Here is a 16,640-nt window from a genome sequence, read left to right as displayed (position 1 = left end):
GTCCGGCTCCCAGGCCTGCTCGTCACCCGCGCCGGGCACCCGGCGCCATCGCCGGCGGCCGAGGGCGGCGTATCCGATGCAGAGCCCTCAGAACAGGATGACGCCCGTCCCTTCGCACCCCGCAGAAAGCAGGCATCCAAACCGCCCGACGTGGGCCTGCGGCAGGAACACGCGGCAAACACAGCCCAGCTTCGTTCAGGCCGCGTCTGCCGCCAGCCCCCCTCCCATGCGCTACAGCGCGCAGCCGCGTCTGCCGCCAGCCCCCCTCCCATGCGCTACAGCGCGCAGCCGCGTCTGCCGCCAGCCCCCCTCCCATGCGCTACAGCGCGCAGCCGCGTCTGCCGCCAGCCCCCCTCCCATGCGCTACAGCGCGCAGCCGCGTCTGCCGCCAGCCCCCCTCCCATGCGCTACAGCGCGCAGCCGCGTCTGCCGCCAGCCCCCCTCCCATGCGCTACAGCGCGCAGCCGCGTCTGCCGCCAGCCTCCCTCCCATGCGCTACAGCGCGCAGCCGCATCTGCCGCCAGCCTCCCTCCCATGCGCTACAGCGCGCAGCCGCGTCTGCCGCCAGCCTCCCTCCCATGCGCTGCAGCGCGCAGCTGTCTGCTTTCGATTAGTAGCCTAGGATCTTCTAAGCACTGTGCTGTACGGTATTTGTGAGATAATATCATTATTCCCTTTGCTCCTCTTGAGGTGAAATCACTATTGCGCACAAATGGTACACAATAATGTCTAAAAACAACAGTAGTAATAGTTTTGTGATGCGTTGATTAAGCTACAATCAATAGATTACAAGAAATTCTTTTTTCTTTCTAAAATTCACGAGCTGGCAGTGTCTTAGGTGTACTTACATTCAGCTGGTCAGGGAAATTGAGGTCACAAAGGAATTTCACTTTATAATTAATTTGCTTTATAATTAATGGGACAGGAAAAATGTAGTGCCGGTACCCAGGCTTGACATAACCTTGAGGAAGAAGTTTTCGTAGGCAGCAGCCATAAAGTTAGGGCCCGGTGATCGCACCACCGCCGTGGCCCAGAGCAGGTAACCTCGACAGGACCACACGAAACCCCACATGAAACCCCTCCAGCCCGGCATAAATGTAGCGCACATACATCCACACCCTGGGATTTAATACTTGGGGGTCAATGCAGGGCTAAAGCTTGAAAGAATCAACGTATCCACGGAGCAATCTTCATTATTGTGTCCACCAGGGAGCCTCTCAGCATGAAATCTTTCTGCCTCAAGGACAATTTCAATATGTAGTAAAAAAAAAAAAAAAGCCTAAGCATGAAGGAGACAATGACAGAATCCTCAGAGAGAAGCATGTAGCTCTGAGCCTTACACACAGTTTATATGTACACGTGGAACTATCACAGTGAAGCCCCTCACTTGGTGTAAGTCACAAGTGCTAATGAAAGAGAAAAGCCCACAATTTGAAGATGATTTATTTTAATCTTCAAAAAATAAACTAAAGCTAGATGTCAGTGGCTCACCCCTGTCGGATATCCTAGCTACTCAAGAGGCTGAGATCTGATTATCATGGTCTGCAGCCAGGCTGAGCAGGAAACTCTGTGAGGTTCTCAGCGCCAATTAACTACCAAAAAGCCAGAAATGGTGCCGTGGCTCAAAGTGGTGGAGCGATAGCCTTTGTGCTCAGGCGTTGAAGCCCAGAACCAACAAAAAAAAGAAACCATGAAAAAATGGACATGTTAAGGCAAGCATATTTAGCAACTTCCACTTCAATTTTATCTTTATTGGATTGCCTGGGGTCAAAGTTCTTTGGCCTTATTTTGTAAATACTGAAAAAAAGAAAAAAAAATCAAACCCCACCCACCCGCGCTGCATGTATCCGTGTACACAGACACTGCATGTACGTGTGTATGCACACGGGCGCGCGCACACGCGCGTGTGCGCACACTCAGTCTGTACTGGGCCTCTCACATACAGCTCCTGGCTAGAAGCAAATATGAACGACACAAACAGGACCCCTAGAAAGCGAAGGGGAAAAGTTGGGGGGAAATTCCAGGGGGCGGGGGGATAGGCCAGTCGGTGCCAGAGCATGCCCGAGGCTCTGGGTTCGATCCCTGGCACAACCCCCAAGCCAAAGACCTCAAACCAAAATGCATGCACGCAAAGATTTCAGTGCTCTCCGGGTCCGACTTCCGAGCGCTCTGATGCCTGGAATGCCTCCCCACGGCACGGCAAGCTGGTGTGTGCACCACTGTGTGCATTTCAATACTATTTTGTGTGTGTGTGGTGCAGTGCCACAGGGTTTCGGAAGGGGCGCTGGCCGGGGGGGGGGGGGTCACCGCCCGGTAGCCGCCCGAGGGCAGCGCGGCGTCTCCCGGGTGTCTCCCCGCTCCCCCGCGCTCCGAGCGCCGCGCCTGGCCGGGCATCACGCACACCTCACGCAAACTCGGTGTTCATTTTTCCCTTTAATGTGGCACTCAAAATAGATGAATCCAGCGGGATGGTTTCCGAGGCCCAGGCCTTCCAAGGCCAGGCCTCAGGTCTGTGCGCACCGCCGGGCGCGTGGCCCCCGCCCAGCCCCGCGTCCTTCCCACCTTCCCCGCCGGCCCCGGCCTGGAAAGTCAGGTGGGAGCCCACCCGGCGCCTCTCCCGCACGAGCGCCCGCCGCCGGCCCTGCGCAGCGCCGACGGCGGGGGCCCGCGGGGCGCGTCCGGGCCTGGCCCAGGGTCACACGGGGTTCTCCTCCTCCTCCTCCCCTCCTCCCGCCCCCGGCGCCCCGGCGCCTCGCGCGCCGCCTCCGGCTCCTCCGCCGCCGGCTCCTCCTCCGGCTCCCGGGGCCGGGCCGGGCTCCGCTCCTCGGGGGCGGCGGCGGGGGCGGGGGCGGCGGCGGGGGCGTCGCGGAGCGGGCGGCCCCCGGGGCCTCTCCGGGCCGCCCCCGGCCCCGGCCGCCTCGCGGCTGGGCTCCTCCCGCGCCGGCGCGCGGCGCTCCCGCTCCAGGAGGCGGTAGTTGACGCCCATGGCCAGGAAGAGGTAGACGCCCGAGGCCACCAGCACGGCGCCCGAGGCCCAGTAGGTGTACTTGTAGTCCCCGTACAGGTCCTTGAGGCGGCCCAGCAGCGGCGGGCCCAGCAGCACCGGGCAGCACTCCGAGATGGTCACCACGCCCACCGTGGTGGAGAAGCGCTGCGGGCCCTCCAGGTCCATCAGCGTCTCGAACAGCACCGAGCTGAGCCAGCCGAAGGCGAAGCCGAAGACGCCCGCGTACAGGCAGAAGCCCAGGTAGCTCCGCGCCAGCGGCAGCAGCAGGTGGCAGAGCCCGTTGGCCACGCAGGCGCTGGCGAAGAAGTACTGGATGCGGGGCCGCACCCGGTCGCTGTTGGCCACGAAGCCCATGGTGGGCCGGGCCCCCATGTCCACGAAGGCCAGGATGGAGAGGAGGAAGGCCGCCTCCTCGCTCGAGAAGCCCTGCGTCTTGCCGTAGTTGGCCAGGAAGACCAGGGGCGCGAAGAGCCCGAAGAACATGACCAGGTTCCCGGAGAGGTAGAAGAGGAAGCCGCGGTGCAGCAGCAGCGAGTCCCGGGGCAGGCGCCGCCGCGCGGGGGCCCCGCCGCCGCCCCCTCCGCCGCCTCCGCCCCCGGGGCGCGGCCTCCCGGCGGCCGGGGCCTCCCCGGGCTCCCCGCCGGCCTCGGGCCGCCTCCCGTCCGCGCCGCCCGCCTGCTGGGCCGCGCCGGGCGGGGGCCCGATGGGGCGCATGAGGGAGCCCGCCACGCAGCAGTTGAGCAGCAGCCCCCCGAGATGAGGAAGCTGCCCCTCCAGCCGTAGAAGCGGAAGAAGGCCTGGTTGAGCGGCGCCAGCGTGGAGAGGAACACGGGGCTGCCGGCCATGGCCAGCCCGTTGGCCAGCGGCCGCTTCCGGTAGAAGTACTTGCCGATGATGGTGAGCGCCGGGTTCAGGTTGAAGGCCAGCCCCAGGCCGCCCACCACGCCGATGCACACGTACAGCTCCCGCACCGACCTGCAGAAGGAGGCCGTCGCCAGCCCCGCGCTGGCCAGGCAGCCGCCCACCAGCACCACGGGCCGGCTGCCGTACCGGTTCACCAGCGCGCTGCTGATGGGGCCGCCCGCGTACATGACCGCCAGCATGATGGACGAGATCCACGACACCTCGCTGGTGCTGGCGTCGAAGATGGACTCGATCTCCTTGAAGAAGACGGTGATGGACTTGGGGAACGCGTACGAGAAGCCGATGGAGATGAAGGAGCCGAACACCACGGCCCAGCCCCAGCCGCCATCGGGGGCGTGTAGCCCAGCGGGTTGGCCGGTGGGGGCGGCATCCCGGTGTGGGAGACGGGCTCGGCCCCCCGCACCGGAGATCGTTGGGCGCGCGCCGGGGGTGGGGGGGCGGTGGGGGGGGGGGGGCGCGCTGTGCCCGGGCCGCAGGGCGCACGCGCCGCCCGAGGTGCGAGGTGCGAGGCCCCGACGCGCGCCGCCGACCTCCGAGGCCCCGAGAGAGAGCGCGCAGGGCGTGCGCCACCCGAGCTCCGAGGTGCGAGCCCCGAGAGGCACCCCCAGGTGCGCAGGGCGCATGCTGCCCCCCCCCCTCCGAGGTGCGCAGGGCGCATGCTGCCCCCCCCCCCGCCGCTCCGAGGTGCGCAGGGCGCATGCTGCCCCCCCCCCCCCCGCTCCGAGGTGCGCAGGGCGCATGCTGCCCCCCCCCCCCCCAGGCCCCGAGCGGGCGCTCCGGGCGCGGGCTCCAGGCGCGCGCGTGCGGGCAGGAGATGCGCGCGCTCCGGAAGGGGAACTTGCTTTCTGCCAAGTGACCAGATGGTAAAAAGGCTCTTTTAATGTCATCTCACCGGACACACCCAAAACGACAGTATCGCTAGGGCCTAGGTCAACACACCCTTTATCTCACCACGTGTGCCGTAGAGAAATACAACAGAAGAACGCAGCGCAACTCGTTGGTGCGTGCATGCCTGAAGTACAGTGTAAACGCCAGCATTCGGTTGACCGCGCCCGAGGACGTGTGAGCGTCATCACGAGGTTCCGGACGCTTCCGGGGACCCCCCCCCCCCCCCCCCCCCCCGGCCAGGCCCGTCTGCGGGAGCCAGGTGGCCGCGGTCCTCTTCGCCGTCTTGCGTTCCGTCTTGACTTTGCAAGCCACGCGTCCTGTTTCATTTCCAGTCGCAGGGGCCAGGCCCGCAGCAGGAGCATTGGCCAATTATTACTAATTATTGTTATTCTTATTTGAGGGAATATTGGAGTAAAATGGGCTGCCAAGTGCTTATATTATTAGTAAGGTGCCAAACGACTTCCAAAGTTACGGTGTAATTACGTATTACCATGAGTCATGTGGCCACAGAAAGTTACAGAAAGTTCCTCTTGTGTTGGGCAGGCCTTGGTAAAATCAGCCTTTTTAATTTCAGATGTTCTAACTGGCCATGAAGGAATCCAATCATAGACCGAGTTGCAATTCCCTGGAGCTTAGAAGTTGAGTACCTTTGCATATGTTCCTTTACCAGCAATATGCTTCTTTGGTGAAGCATCTGTTTAAAAAGCCTTTGCCATTTTTGAGATGAGAAGCTTGTATTCCTATTGCTGGGTTCTGAGAGGTTTTGTGTCATCTTTGCTCACTAATCTTGAAAATGATGTCTCAATTTGTACTTTGTCCTTTCACTCTGGTATTATCATTACCAGTGTCCCCTTCATTTTGGAACGTATGAGCTAGCATTTGAAAACTATTTCAGTATCTTTTTCCCCAATCATTCTTGTCAATTTATTCTCAGCATTATGGATTGTAGCTTCTTTGCTTCATTGGCAGTCTTGACTTAGGTACTAAGCTCGTTTGGTATTTTTTAAAGCTACTTTGAGATTTCCTCCTTACTCTCGGTATGCAGTAATTCACTTACGCTGTACTCCACTCTAGCTTTTCTCACAGTTCTTGTGCTGAGAGTTTATTGAGGCTCTGAATCTGTAAATTTATACTTATAATTAAGTTGAAAAGGCTTCAGATGTTATTTCTGCAAATAAATTTTCTACTTTTCCCTTCACCGTGTTATTATTTGGGACTCAAATCACACAAAGGGTAGGTCACGTATGTGTCCTGAGTTCATTGATTCCTTTTCACTTTTAAAAATGTTTTTTCCTATGTTAAAGTTTCTATTGCTGTAGCTTCATGATCACTAACCTTTTTTTTTAAAGTTGCATCTGCCTTCAATTCATTCAGTGTATTTTTGAACTTAGGTATTATATTTCATCCATGGAAGCTTGATTTAGATCTCATTTATATTTCAACATCTGTTTAAATGTCAGAGTATACAGAATAACTACGTCAATGTCTTTGTTTACTAACTGCCACCTGTGTCGGCTGCTGCAGTCTGCGTTGGTAATCTTGACTCTTGATGAGAACTGGGTATCGTACTGCATCTGTAGCATCTGTAGGCCTCTTGGTTTGTTCTGAGAGGCAGTTAACTGCCTTTGGAGCAGTTTTGATCTTTTCAGGTTTAATTTTCTAATGCATTAAGCAGGACTGTACTAATCTTCAGCCTAGATTAATTATTTCCCACCACTGGGGTGCAGTGCTCTGAATGTCCCTTCAGACGTCCTCAGCATTGTCTGGCGCTGGGTCTGACTGGAGAGCAGGTTCCCAGGTGTTGAGTAGTTTCCTCCGCCGGATCACACCGCCGGAGCCCCTGCGGGCCTGGCTTCAGGTCCTGCCTGGAGCTCAGGGGCACTGTCCTCCATTTCCTTGTGTCCAGCGCCTTGAAACCTTGTTTCATTTTTGATTATTCAGGTAGGAATGATCTCATCCAGATTAGAAGTAGAGGCTTCCAAGAGCTAATTTTCTAAACACTGACATCCTTCTTGTAGAGAAGAATAACGTCTTAAAGATGTGAATAAGAAGAATGGGAATGATGCATTCTTTTTACAGAGAATTTTTTCCTGAGGTGCAGTGTTAACAGTTTGAGCTTTCCTTTAATTTGTTCTGATATTGAAATGATGATTATTTAATATATGTTAAGCTTTCTAGATATGGGCACCATAGCCATATTGTAATTAATCAAATTCTTGACTTGAGGAACTTGAAATATAATGACACAAAAGAAATACAGCATTGTAACTCAAATGCCAAATTAAAATAAGAGTGGACACGAATAGCTAATGTGAAATGCACTAGGGTGCAGGTTTTATCTTCCCCCTTTAAAATGCTCTCTAAATGGAAAGTCAAGATGTGAAGTAATATGGAATAAAGGACATTATGAAAAGCTTGGCAATTACGACGGTGTAGAACAACGGCACAGAATGGAAGGGAAGCAATGGCCCCTGCTGTGGGGGGGCGAGTCTGAGAGCACGGTGGGTTTTCGTGGACTCTCCTCCTCTTCACGGCTCCTCATTTCCCTGTGCGCCGGGGGGACGTGAGTCTGGTGCTGGGTCTCCGTGGCTGGTCGGCCAGGTGACCTTTCTCTCTGCACCCCTGTAGGCTCACCACAGGGGAGAGCAGACCTGGGGAGTGTCTGAGTTGATCTGGGGGGGTTGCCCCCCCCCCGTGAGGTGATGCTGGAGTTTAAGTGTAATCAGTCGCAAACCCCTGCTATACCTTATTCATCTTTGAGCTTTCCAGTTTTGAATCTTTGCATTTTTGTTCCTCAGCACAGCATTGTACAGATAGGCGGTATTGTAGGATGATTAATGAGGGCTATTTTTAATTTTAGAATAATTAAACCACCACTATTTTTCTTCACCGTGATTTCTTATTTCTTGAAGTGAGACAGAGGCACAAGCTTGTGGAGAAAGACAACAGCTAGACCCAATGTCATAGTGTCAGTGCGTAAACGAGTAATAATGATTGTTCTGCACACTCTCTGCTTCCTGTCCACGTCTCGTCACCAGCCACGCTTCCCACTGCTTCCATCTCTACCTCCCCTGCACCTTGGCAAGTCAACTGCTTCTGTTCTCTGCCATGAGCCGTGTACCATCTATTCTGTCCACCGCAGTGAGAATGGTGTGTGTGTGTGTGTGTGTGTGTGCGTGTGTGCGTGCTGGGACTGGAACTTAGGGCCTCGTGGTCACACTTGGTGTCTTCATCAAGGCCAGTGTTCTATCAGCTGAGCCCCATCTCCATTTCCCTCTTTCTACTGGTTGCTTGGAGACAAAAGTCTCTCTGATTTGTCTGCCTACGCTGACTTTGAACCTCAATTTTTAGATCTCAGCCTCCTGAGTTGCTAGGATTACAGATGTGAGCCACCAGCTCCCACGAGAGTGATTTTTAAACGTGTCTTTCTACTCCCCTTAGTTAAGAGCCAGACTAGTTCCTTACCAATGTAGGAATCAACTCTGTGCTCCATGGCCTGCCCTGTTCTGCCCCACAGTCCCCCGCGGCCTCTTCTCCTCCCCCAGCCAGCGTTAGCCTCAGGGTTCCTAGGAAAGACTGCTCGCTCCTTCTCTCTGTTACTCCAGAGCAATCAGAGGACGAGCCTTCTAGTAGAAGAAACACCGAAGCTCTCAGCAGGCGCCCTGGGGAGCCATGCACGTGTGTGTGTGTGTGTGGGGGGGGGCAGTTGTAGGCCTCCTGCCGGGTGCGTGACTTCCACGGACAGGTCTCTTGGAAATGGAGATGGCTTGCTCTCATCGGGCAGGGGGCGGTTTGCTGGTGGGGGAGGCGCTCCGCGTTTCCCCCAGCGTCTCGGGGGTTGGCCTGGCTGCCTGCACGGGATCGAGCTGCAGCCCCTGGAGAGGACGGGAGCTGCCGTTCCCCCCACGGTGGGCACCACCCGCCCGGCTCGCTGGGCCTTGCAGGGTGCAGCTCGGAGCCTCCCGGCCCAGGTCCCCAGCTCAGCGCCCTCACAGCGCCCTCGCACAATTGCTGTTCGCTCCGATCCGTTTTGCACCATCGAGAGGGGCATCGCTATTTCGTTAGAAATGACATGAAAAATGACCCGGGAGACGTGGGATCTATCTTCCTAACAAAGAGGTACATGACTGTTAGGACGTGTTACGCCCCGGCGTCTGTGACGCACCGGGGTGGCCGTGCAGCCCGCCGTGGGTCCCCCCCCCCCCCGGCCGCTGCTGGCCTCGCAGCTCTCCTGTCAGTGATGGAGTTCTCTGTGTGTGTAGCTGCACCGCAGGACTGCACGCGTGTTGGGCCTGCTTTCTTACCGATTTTATTTCCAAGTGGTCTCTCCGAAGCTCGCTACGGGAGTTATTTGCTTTTCTTTCTAAAAATAGGGCAAACAGAAATGTCCTTTTTGCTTCAGAGAATTTTAAACTGCCACAGAGTATTACAGTGTGTCCCCAGAGCACCTCTACGGCCCCACTGCTGCTTCGAAGAATGGGGGGACGCTGAGCGCTCATGTTTATGCGTGGGTTTGGGAGGAGGACTCAGTCTCCCTCATTGGAAACCCCTGTACCCGCCACTCAGTCTAGTTTTTGTAACTATTTGGCTTTCCTTTCCCAGAGTCAAAATGTGGCCACAGAGGCCCCACGTGGCCCAGCTCAGTCCACGTGCTGGTCACGAGCACGGGGCCCCCAGGAGCCGGGAGCGCGGTGCCGGGTGGGAAGGAGGCCCCGGTGCCCACCCCACACCTGGAGAACATCCGTGTGGGAGGGAGAAGCGCAGGCAGCTGAGGGAGGAAGGCTGCTAGCCGCGGGAGGGGGGGGCGGGGGGGGCCTCACGGAGCCGGAGTCACACAGGTTACAGATACGCCCTGAAGATGGCTGAGTGTTAGAGACGGGGTGGCGTCCCTCCGGGCTGCACACGTGGGAGTCTATCATCCCCAAAGCAATGGCGTTAGGAGGGGGGCCTCCTCCGGGCCGCGGGGGGACGGCATGAGGAACTGGGGAGGCTGGCTGAAGGGTAAGGGGCGGCCTGTGGCCTGGGGGCAGCCGTGCGGGGTGGGGGGGCAGACCCAGGGAGCGCCTTGCCCCTTCCGTGGTGGGAGTCCATGACTCAGTGCCACCCAGGAACCAGAGCCCCAAACCCTCAAACACACCGATCAGCTCTCTCCTTCACGATCTTCTCAATCTCTGGAGCTGTGAGAAATAAAATCCTGTTATTTGTAAGACACTAACTCCAGGGCGATTTTCCCATAGCTGCCCAAACCAACATCACATACGTCTGCGTCAACCAAGGCCATCACTTCCGGAGAGAGCAACCGAAGGCCCTCGTTTGGGGACCCCTCTCCACTGCACAAGTAGATCACAATTTCATCTACGTGTATTCAAAGGAAGAAAAAAGAGGTTGCTAGAAATCATGTGTATGAAATATGTGACTTCAAAACCTTTTAAAATCTTAAAGAACTTTCACTCCTAGGAACTCATTACTCAGGTTTCCATGAATTTTTGAAGCCTGTAGATTCTCTTTGAAATACGAAAGAGAATTGTGATATCTTTTCACTTGGATTTAATTAAACCAAATGCAGTTTTACTTTGGTAGTGTTTTAAGGCTCAGGCAATTCAAATGGTTCTCATTCCTTGCCAAATGGTTCCTTTCATAGGTCTTTCTATGAGCGAAAAATGGGAGGCAGAGTGGTCTAATAGTAGTTTGGCAGTATTCTAAAAAGCCTTGCGTTTGTTGGGTACTAAATTCCCCCACAATGGCTAAAATGCCCAGGCACCTGGACGTGCAGTCCATGTGTCTTTCTTTCCCTGCTCTTTTCCCATTCATGATGGATTTGTTATCTGCTTCGAGTCACAGCCGTTCGGGGCTCCATCTTTGTCCGTCCGTTGCTCACCTTGCTCTCCCACCGTGGCTGTTGGGATAGAAAGGAGGAGGTGTGACTTCTGTTTTGGAGGCGTTCATGGGCCTGTGCGTTCGTGCACACGTAGTTACTCAGAACCCTGTGGCAGCGTTTCGTTTTTAAAATCAGAACAGTCACGTAACGACATGCAGAAGCAGCCATTGGGCACACAAGTGTGTAAATCTTTCATTGGGCACACAAGTGTGTAAATCTTGTCGCATTGAAGCCAGCAAAGATCACATTGTCTTTCCTTCATCCTTCACGGAAAGAATGATTCTCTGTGTCAAATGAAATATAAGAGTTTTCTTTGAATATGCTTCCTATACTCAAAATGGAAGTTGGATCTTAAACTCAGTCTCCTGAGATACTTAGGAGAAGAAAGGACAAGGTCACGGTGAGACGGTGGAACCGCGGCTCCCATTCCGTCACGCGCACGGAGCGCCTGCGCGCCTCCTCTCAGACCCTGGTGCCTGCCATTTGCAAGGCAGGTCTGCACAGAGGTGGTTACACGGGGGCATGCAGAGGCCGGCCTTGGGGAGGGGGGACAGGCAGAGGCCGGCCTTGGGGAGGGGGGACAGGCAGAGGCCGGCCTTGGGGAGGGGGGGACAGGCAGAGGCCGGCCTTGGGGAGGGGGGGGACAGGCAGAGGCCGGCCTTGGGGAGGGGGGGGGCATGCAGAGGCCGGCCTTGGGGAGGGGGGACAGGCAGAGGCCGGCCTGGGGAGGGGGGGGCATGCAGAGGCCGGCCTGGGGGGGGGACAGGCAGAGGCCGGCCTTGGGGAGGGGGGGGCATGCAGAGGCCGGCCTTGGGGAGGGGGGGGCATGCAGAGGCCGGCCTGGGGAGGGGGGGGGCATGCAGAGGCCGGCCTTGGGGAGGGGGGGACAGGCAGAGGCCGGCCTTGGGGGGGGACAGGCAGAGGCCGGCCTTGGGGAGGGGGGGGACAGGCAGAGGCCGGCCTGGGGAGGGGGGGGCATGCAGAGGCCGGCCTTGGGGGGGGCATGCAGAGGCCGGCCTTGGGGAGGGGGGGCATGCAGAGGCCGGCCTTGGGGAGGGGGGGCATGCAGAGGCCGGCCTTGGGGAGGGGGGGACAGGCAGAGGCCGGCCTTGGGGAGGGGGGGACAGGCAGAGGCCGGCCTTGGGGGGGGACAGGCAGAGGCCGGCCTTGGGGAGGGGGGGACAGGCAGAGGCCGGCCTTGGGGAGGGGGACATGCAGAGGCCGGCCTTGGGGAGGGGGGGGCATGCAGAGGCCGGCCTTGGGGAGGGGGGGGCATGCAGAGGCCGGCCTTGGGGAGGGGGGGGACAGGCAGAGGCCGGCCTTGGGGAGGGGGGGACAGGCAGAGGCCGGCCTTGGGGAGGGGGGGACAGGCAGAGGCCGGCCTTGGGGAGGGGGGGCATGCAGAGGCCGGCCTTGGGGGGGGGGGACAGGCAGAGGCCGGCCTTGGGGAGGGGGGGCATGCAGAGGCCGGCCTTGGGGAGGGGGGGACAGGCAGAGGCCGGCCTTGGAGGGGGACAGGCAGAGGCCGGCCTTGGGGAGGGGTACCCTGGGGCAGAGCACAGGGGGGACTGCACTGTGACCCGGGCCTCGCCTGCCAGCGCGGCTCTTGAGTGGCTGAGGTGACGGGGCGAGCGTCACGCTGACGGGGGCGCCGATGGGCATTTCCAGAATGATTCCATCGTACGGAGAGGATGTCCAGTCTGCAAGCCAGCTGGTCAGAACGGCCGTCCCTCACGGACAGGCGTCACCACCGAGTGCTCCGCGGGCGGGGCGGCCCGGGCGCCTGTGCCACCGCGCGCTGCGCTTGGGCTCACAGCGCCACGTCTGGAGAACGACGGGGCCCCTGCGCCGCCACCGTCGGATGGGCCCCTCAGCCAGGGAAGCCGCACCCCGCGAGGCCTGATGTGGCTCCACCATGGAAGATGAGGACGGTGGCCCCTTTCAAAGCAGAACCTGGAGAGCTCTGTGGCGGGAGGAAGGTGTCCAGGTGCCTGCAGGTGCCGGCTACGCACTGGGCATTGGAGGGTTCTGGAGGATAGATTCCCCCCTTCCCTCTTGCTCTGGCGTGGCCCCTGACACTCTGGCAGGGCGGGGCGTGGAGTCCTCTGAGCTGAGGCCCGGTGGGAGCCCACTCCCACCCCCCAGGAGCCTGGCCACGGGGACCACCTTGGGCAGGGCCGGGTTCGTCTCTTGGGGAGCCCTGCCAGCCCTGGCCCAGGCGGGAGAAACACACAAGACCTCAGCCCGGGGCGAGCACGGAAGGGTCAGCAGGACCTGGCCTGCAGCGCCCAGGGGTGGGATTTGGCGTGGTATGAAATCCGTGCGGACCTGAGGGCCATACCCAGCCCCACTTGCTCTGGGGCCTGCAATTCCAGCTCCTTTGGGAACAGAGATTGAGGGGTTGTAGTCCAGCCCAGAGCGAAGAAAAAGTGCCTGTTGTGCCAGGAACGAAGGGAGACATAAAAAGGAGGATCAAAGCCCAGTTGAGCCTAAAGAGAGACCCCATCTTGAAGCTCAACAATGCAAAAAGGAATTGTGGGAGTGGCTCAAGTGTAGAGCACTGGGCAAGGCCCTGGGGTAAAAACTCATTCCTGCCCCAAACAGCCAACCAAACGGTAGGATCAGATCTCACATAAATAGGTTGCACACTTAGGTAAATCTTTTTTGTTTTTTACCAACTTGGGAGGAAGACTGATTATAGACAAACCAAGAAAGTACATTTTCTCTGCATATCTTGATTTATGAGCTAAATATTTGCCCTCCATTGGCTAATGAATTAAAATGAAAAGAAAAGCATGTAAAAACCTTACCGAATTTTAGGCTTGTGGCAAACTGCAAAACTATTTGTATTCTCCAAACATATATATTTATATCTACTTATGCTAAAATTGTCAATTGTAATAAATCACTTTCTCTTCAGCTTTATAGTAGTATACTTCCTCTGACTTTAAACCTAGTAGTTTCAACTTACCTCAAAAAAGCAAATGTCTTTAAATATACATGGATGTGTATCTATATCTATATGTAACTATATAGCTACATCTCTCTCTCTATAGTTATGTGATATATATGGAAAGTTGCTTCTGTCTTATGCAATTGACAGCATCACAGGAAAGGCAAATCACTAAATGTTGAAGCCATTTCATTAGTAGAACTCATGCACCATTTCTACCCTAAGCGCCCTGCCTGCTCTATATTATTACTTTGTGCCCAAGATGGAAATAAACTCAATAAATAGTAAAGAAGGGGAGTATGCTCCTGGGACTACTTTTTCCCACTTGTTCGTCATGGGCTTTCCTGTATTTCTTCCTCTACCTCTCGCTTGTAGAGCAGACCACGGACGCCTCGTTCCGCGGCCCCGGTCTCCAGGCTTCTGCTTCACGAGGACGCAGCTCTGCATTAGGCAGTGCCTCTCCTGGCAGTCTGCCACCGGTGCTTCTGAAGGCTGAGGAGCTGGGTCTCTCGGAGGCTCCAGGCGGCTGGGCTGATGGGCGGGCGGGCCGCCTGCCCTCCCTCCCTCCCTCCCCGCCACTGTCCACACTGCAGTAGAACGCAATTCAAGGGGACCCAAACCCTCCGCTGCCTGAGCACAGCCCGGCAGCAGGCCCAGAGGCCCTTTCAAATCAGGGGTTTACAGTTATTGTAATCCACGGGAGATGCCAGCATTTCTCCTCCTCACCAAGGCAGGCAAATCTCGCGCGGGAAGTGAGCCAGATCCTCTCGTGGCGGGTGGGGAGATGCGCACAGACCCATACACTGCGTGGTTCCTTGTGTGAATCGGCTCTCAATTTCACTGCCTGGGGACAGACTCAGGAAGTGACATGGTAATAAAGGGGTGGGGGAGGAGCTTGCACAGATACTCGGCTCGTGGGTGGCAACCCTGCCACCAAGCACACGGCACGTGATGCCCGGGAAGCATGCGGACTCCTGGGGCAGATCCCCCAAGTTCCTCTTTCTGAGGAAGGCGTTGCTTGGGAAGTAAGTCCTGCATGCTGTCTACCTGCTGCCGGTGACACACCTTCCTCGACTCTTGCATTTCCTGGCCCTGACGGTCTCGGATTTTGCCACCGCCCGGACGTGCAGTGGAGGGCCCCGCTCAACCGCCCTTGGTGCAAAGACAAGACTTGGATGGGGGACGTGTGAAGAGAGATGAAGAAGTTAGGACTCTAGCAGCTCCTCCAAGGCTCCACACTGCAGTGCCTCATTCCACAGCGCGTGGCCTTGGGTCGAGAGGCCTGGCACGGGGGCCGTCAGCAGGCTCTCACGCGTGCCCGTCGCAGGGTCGGGATGTGGGGCCCGTGCTGCCACAAGAGTGGCCTGTGCCGGGACGCCAGGCCCCGGCGTGGGGCGAGAGGAGGGGACTGGGGCGCCTGGGGCGTGGACAGAGGAGGCGCTTCAAGGACGAGCTGGCTGCCAGCCGAAGGCCTGGAGCAGCTCTACGGGGCGCCTGGGGCGCCGCAGAGCCTGCATCCTGCCATCGGGAAGGAGCGAGGAACGCGACGCTGCCCACCTCAACCACGGCTGTCCAAGGCGCTCGGGAGGGCGGCTTAGCTTCTGTCCCTACCGGCCGCTTGCTCTGTGGACAGCGCCGTGCACGCAGCCAGGGTGCAGGAAGAACCGAAAAACCTAGGTTCTTCCCTTCAAAGAACCGGACAGTGTGTGTGTACACGCATGTGTGTTCACGTACGTGCATGCACACACACACGGATGACGTAGGAACCGTGTGGACCTGCACACACATGTACAGACATGTAGGAACAGTGTGTGTGTGTGTGCATAGACACACATGCACAGGCAGGCATGAAGCACACTCTGGTACACAGGAGATGATAACAACACTTAGCGGGGTTAAGTCCAAAGAGCAGGAAGAGGATGAATGACGCTGTCTCGTCGAGAGGAATGGGACCAGGGCAGCGGTCATGGCTGCGCGCATGCTAGCGCTCTACTGCTGACCCCCGACAACCGCGCCCCTGAGACGGGCCTTCCGGCACGACGGGGGGAAGCACTCCCTGGAGACTGGGAGGGAAGAAGGGCCCGGAAGGGGCTGGGACACGCTGAGCGCCGAGGGCGCTCCCAGCTCCCACCCTCGAGATCTGCGAGGAGAAATGTTGTGCGATGTCTCACGAGGGGGGAAGTTTAGCAAGGAGGTATTTAGTATAGCAGGATATAGTAAGGGAACACGGGGGGGTTAAAGGGGGAAGAAACATCCCTGGTGCCCTAGGCAGGAAGTCAGCGCAGAATCTGTGAACCGTGGCTCCCGTCCGTGGCTCCCGTCCGTGGCTCCTGTCCGTGGCTCCCGCCTGTGACTCCTGCCCGTGGCTCCCGTCCGTGGCTCCCGCCCGTGGCTCCCGCCCGTGGCTCCCGTCCGTGGCTCCCGCCCGTGACTCCCGCCCGTGGCTCCCGCCCGTGGCTCCCGCCCGTGGCTCCCGTCTGTGGCTCCCGTCCGTGGCTCCCGCCTGTGACTCCCGCCTGTGACTCCCGCCCGTGGCTCCCGCCCGTGGCTCCCGTCCGTGGCTCCCGTCCGTGGCTCCCGCCTGTGACTCCCGCCCGTGGCTCCCGCCCGTGGCTCCCGTCCGTGGCTCCCGTCCGTGGCTCCCGCCTGTGACTCCCGCCCGTGGCTCCCGCCCGTGGCTCCCGCCCGTGGCTCCCGTCCGTGGCCGCCGCACTCGGAGCTCGCCTCTGATCAGGGATGGCATCCAGCGGGTGAGATGGGCAGAGGCTCTTTCGGCTAAGTGTGGAGACGTGCGCTTGGCCTGACACACCCCGAGTGACACCCCGAGTGGAGAGAGGGCTTTAGCAGTTCTCACTCTGAAAGTCTGGATTGAACGTAAAGTCATCCGAATTTTATGGGCACGGTTGAATCACTGCCTTAAACCACTGTGTTTAATTTAGCTTTAAAATAAAAGCAATATCTCTTGTCCTCTGGCTATTTAGAGAGCAAAT

The 16,640-nt window shown here is 58.0% G+C and overlaps 1 protein-coding gene across 1 annotated transcript; it reads right to left on the bottom strand.

The window, feature by feature from the left end:
• Window positions 1-998: 998 nt before the first annotated feature.
• Window positions 999-4,301, bottom strand: LOC125352434 (monocarboxylate transporter 1-like). Its single transcript, XM_048347525.1, is given in 4 exon segments — window positions 999-1,119; window positions 2,889-3,765; window positions 3,768-4,259; window positions 4,262-4,301. Coding segments are annotated over 4 exon segments (1,530 nt in total).
• Window positions 4,302-16,640: the final 12,339 nt, after the last annotated feature.

Source organism: Perognathus longimembris, chromosome 6, assembly GCF_023159225.1.
Source record: "Perognathus longimembris pacificus isolate PPM17 chromosome 6, ASM2315922v1, whole genome shotgun sequence".
Lineage (NCBI taxonomy): Eukaryota > Metazoa > Chordata > Mammalia > Rodentia > Heteromyidae > Perognathus > Perognathus longimembris.
This window is presented reverse-complemented; position numbering and strand designations above follow the sequence as displayed.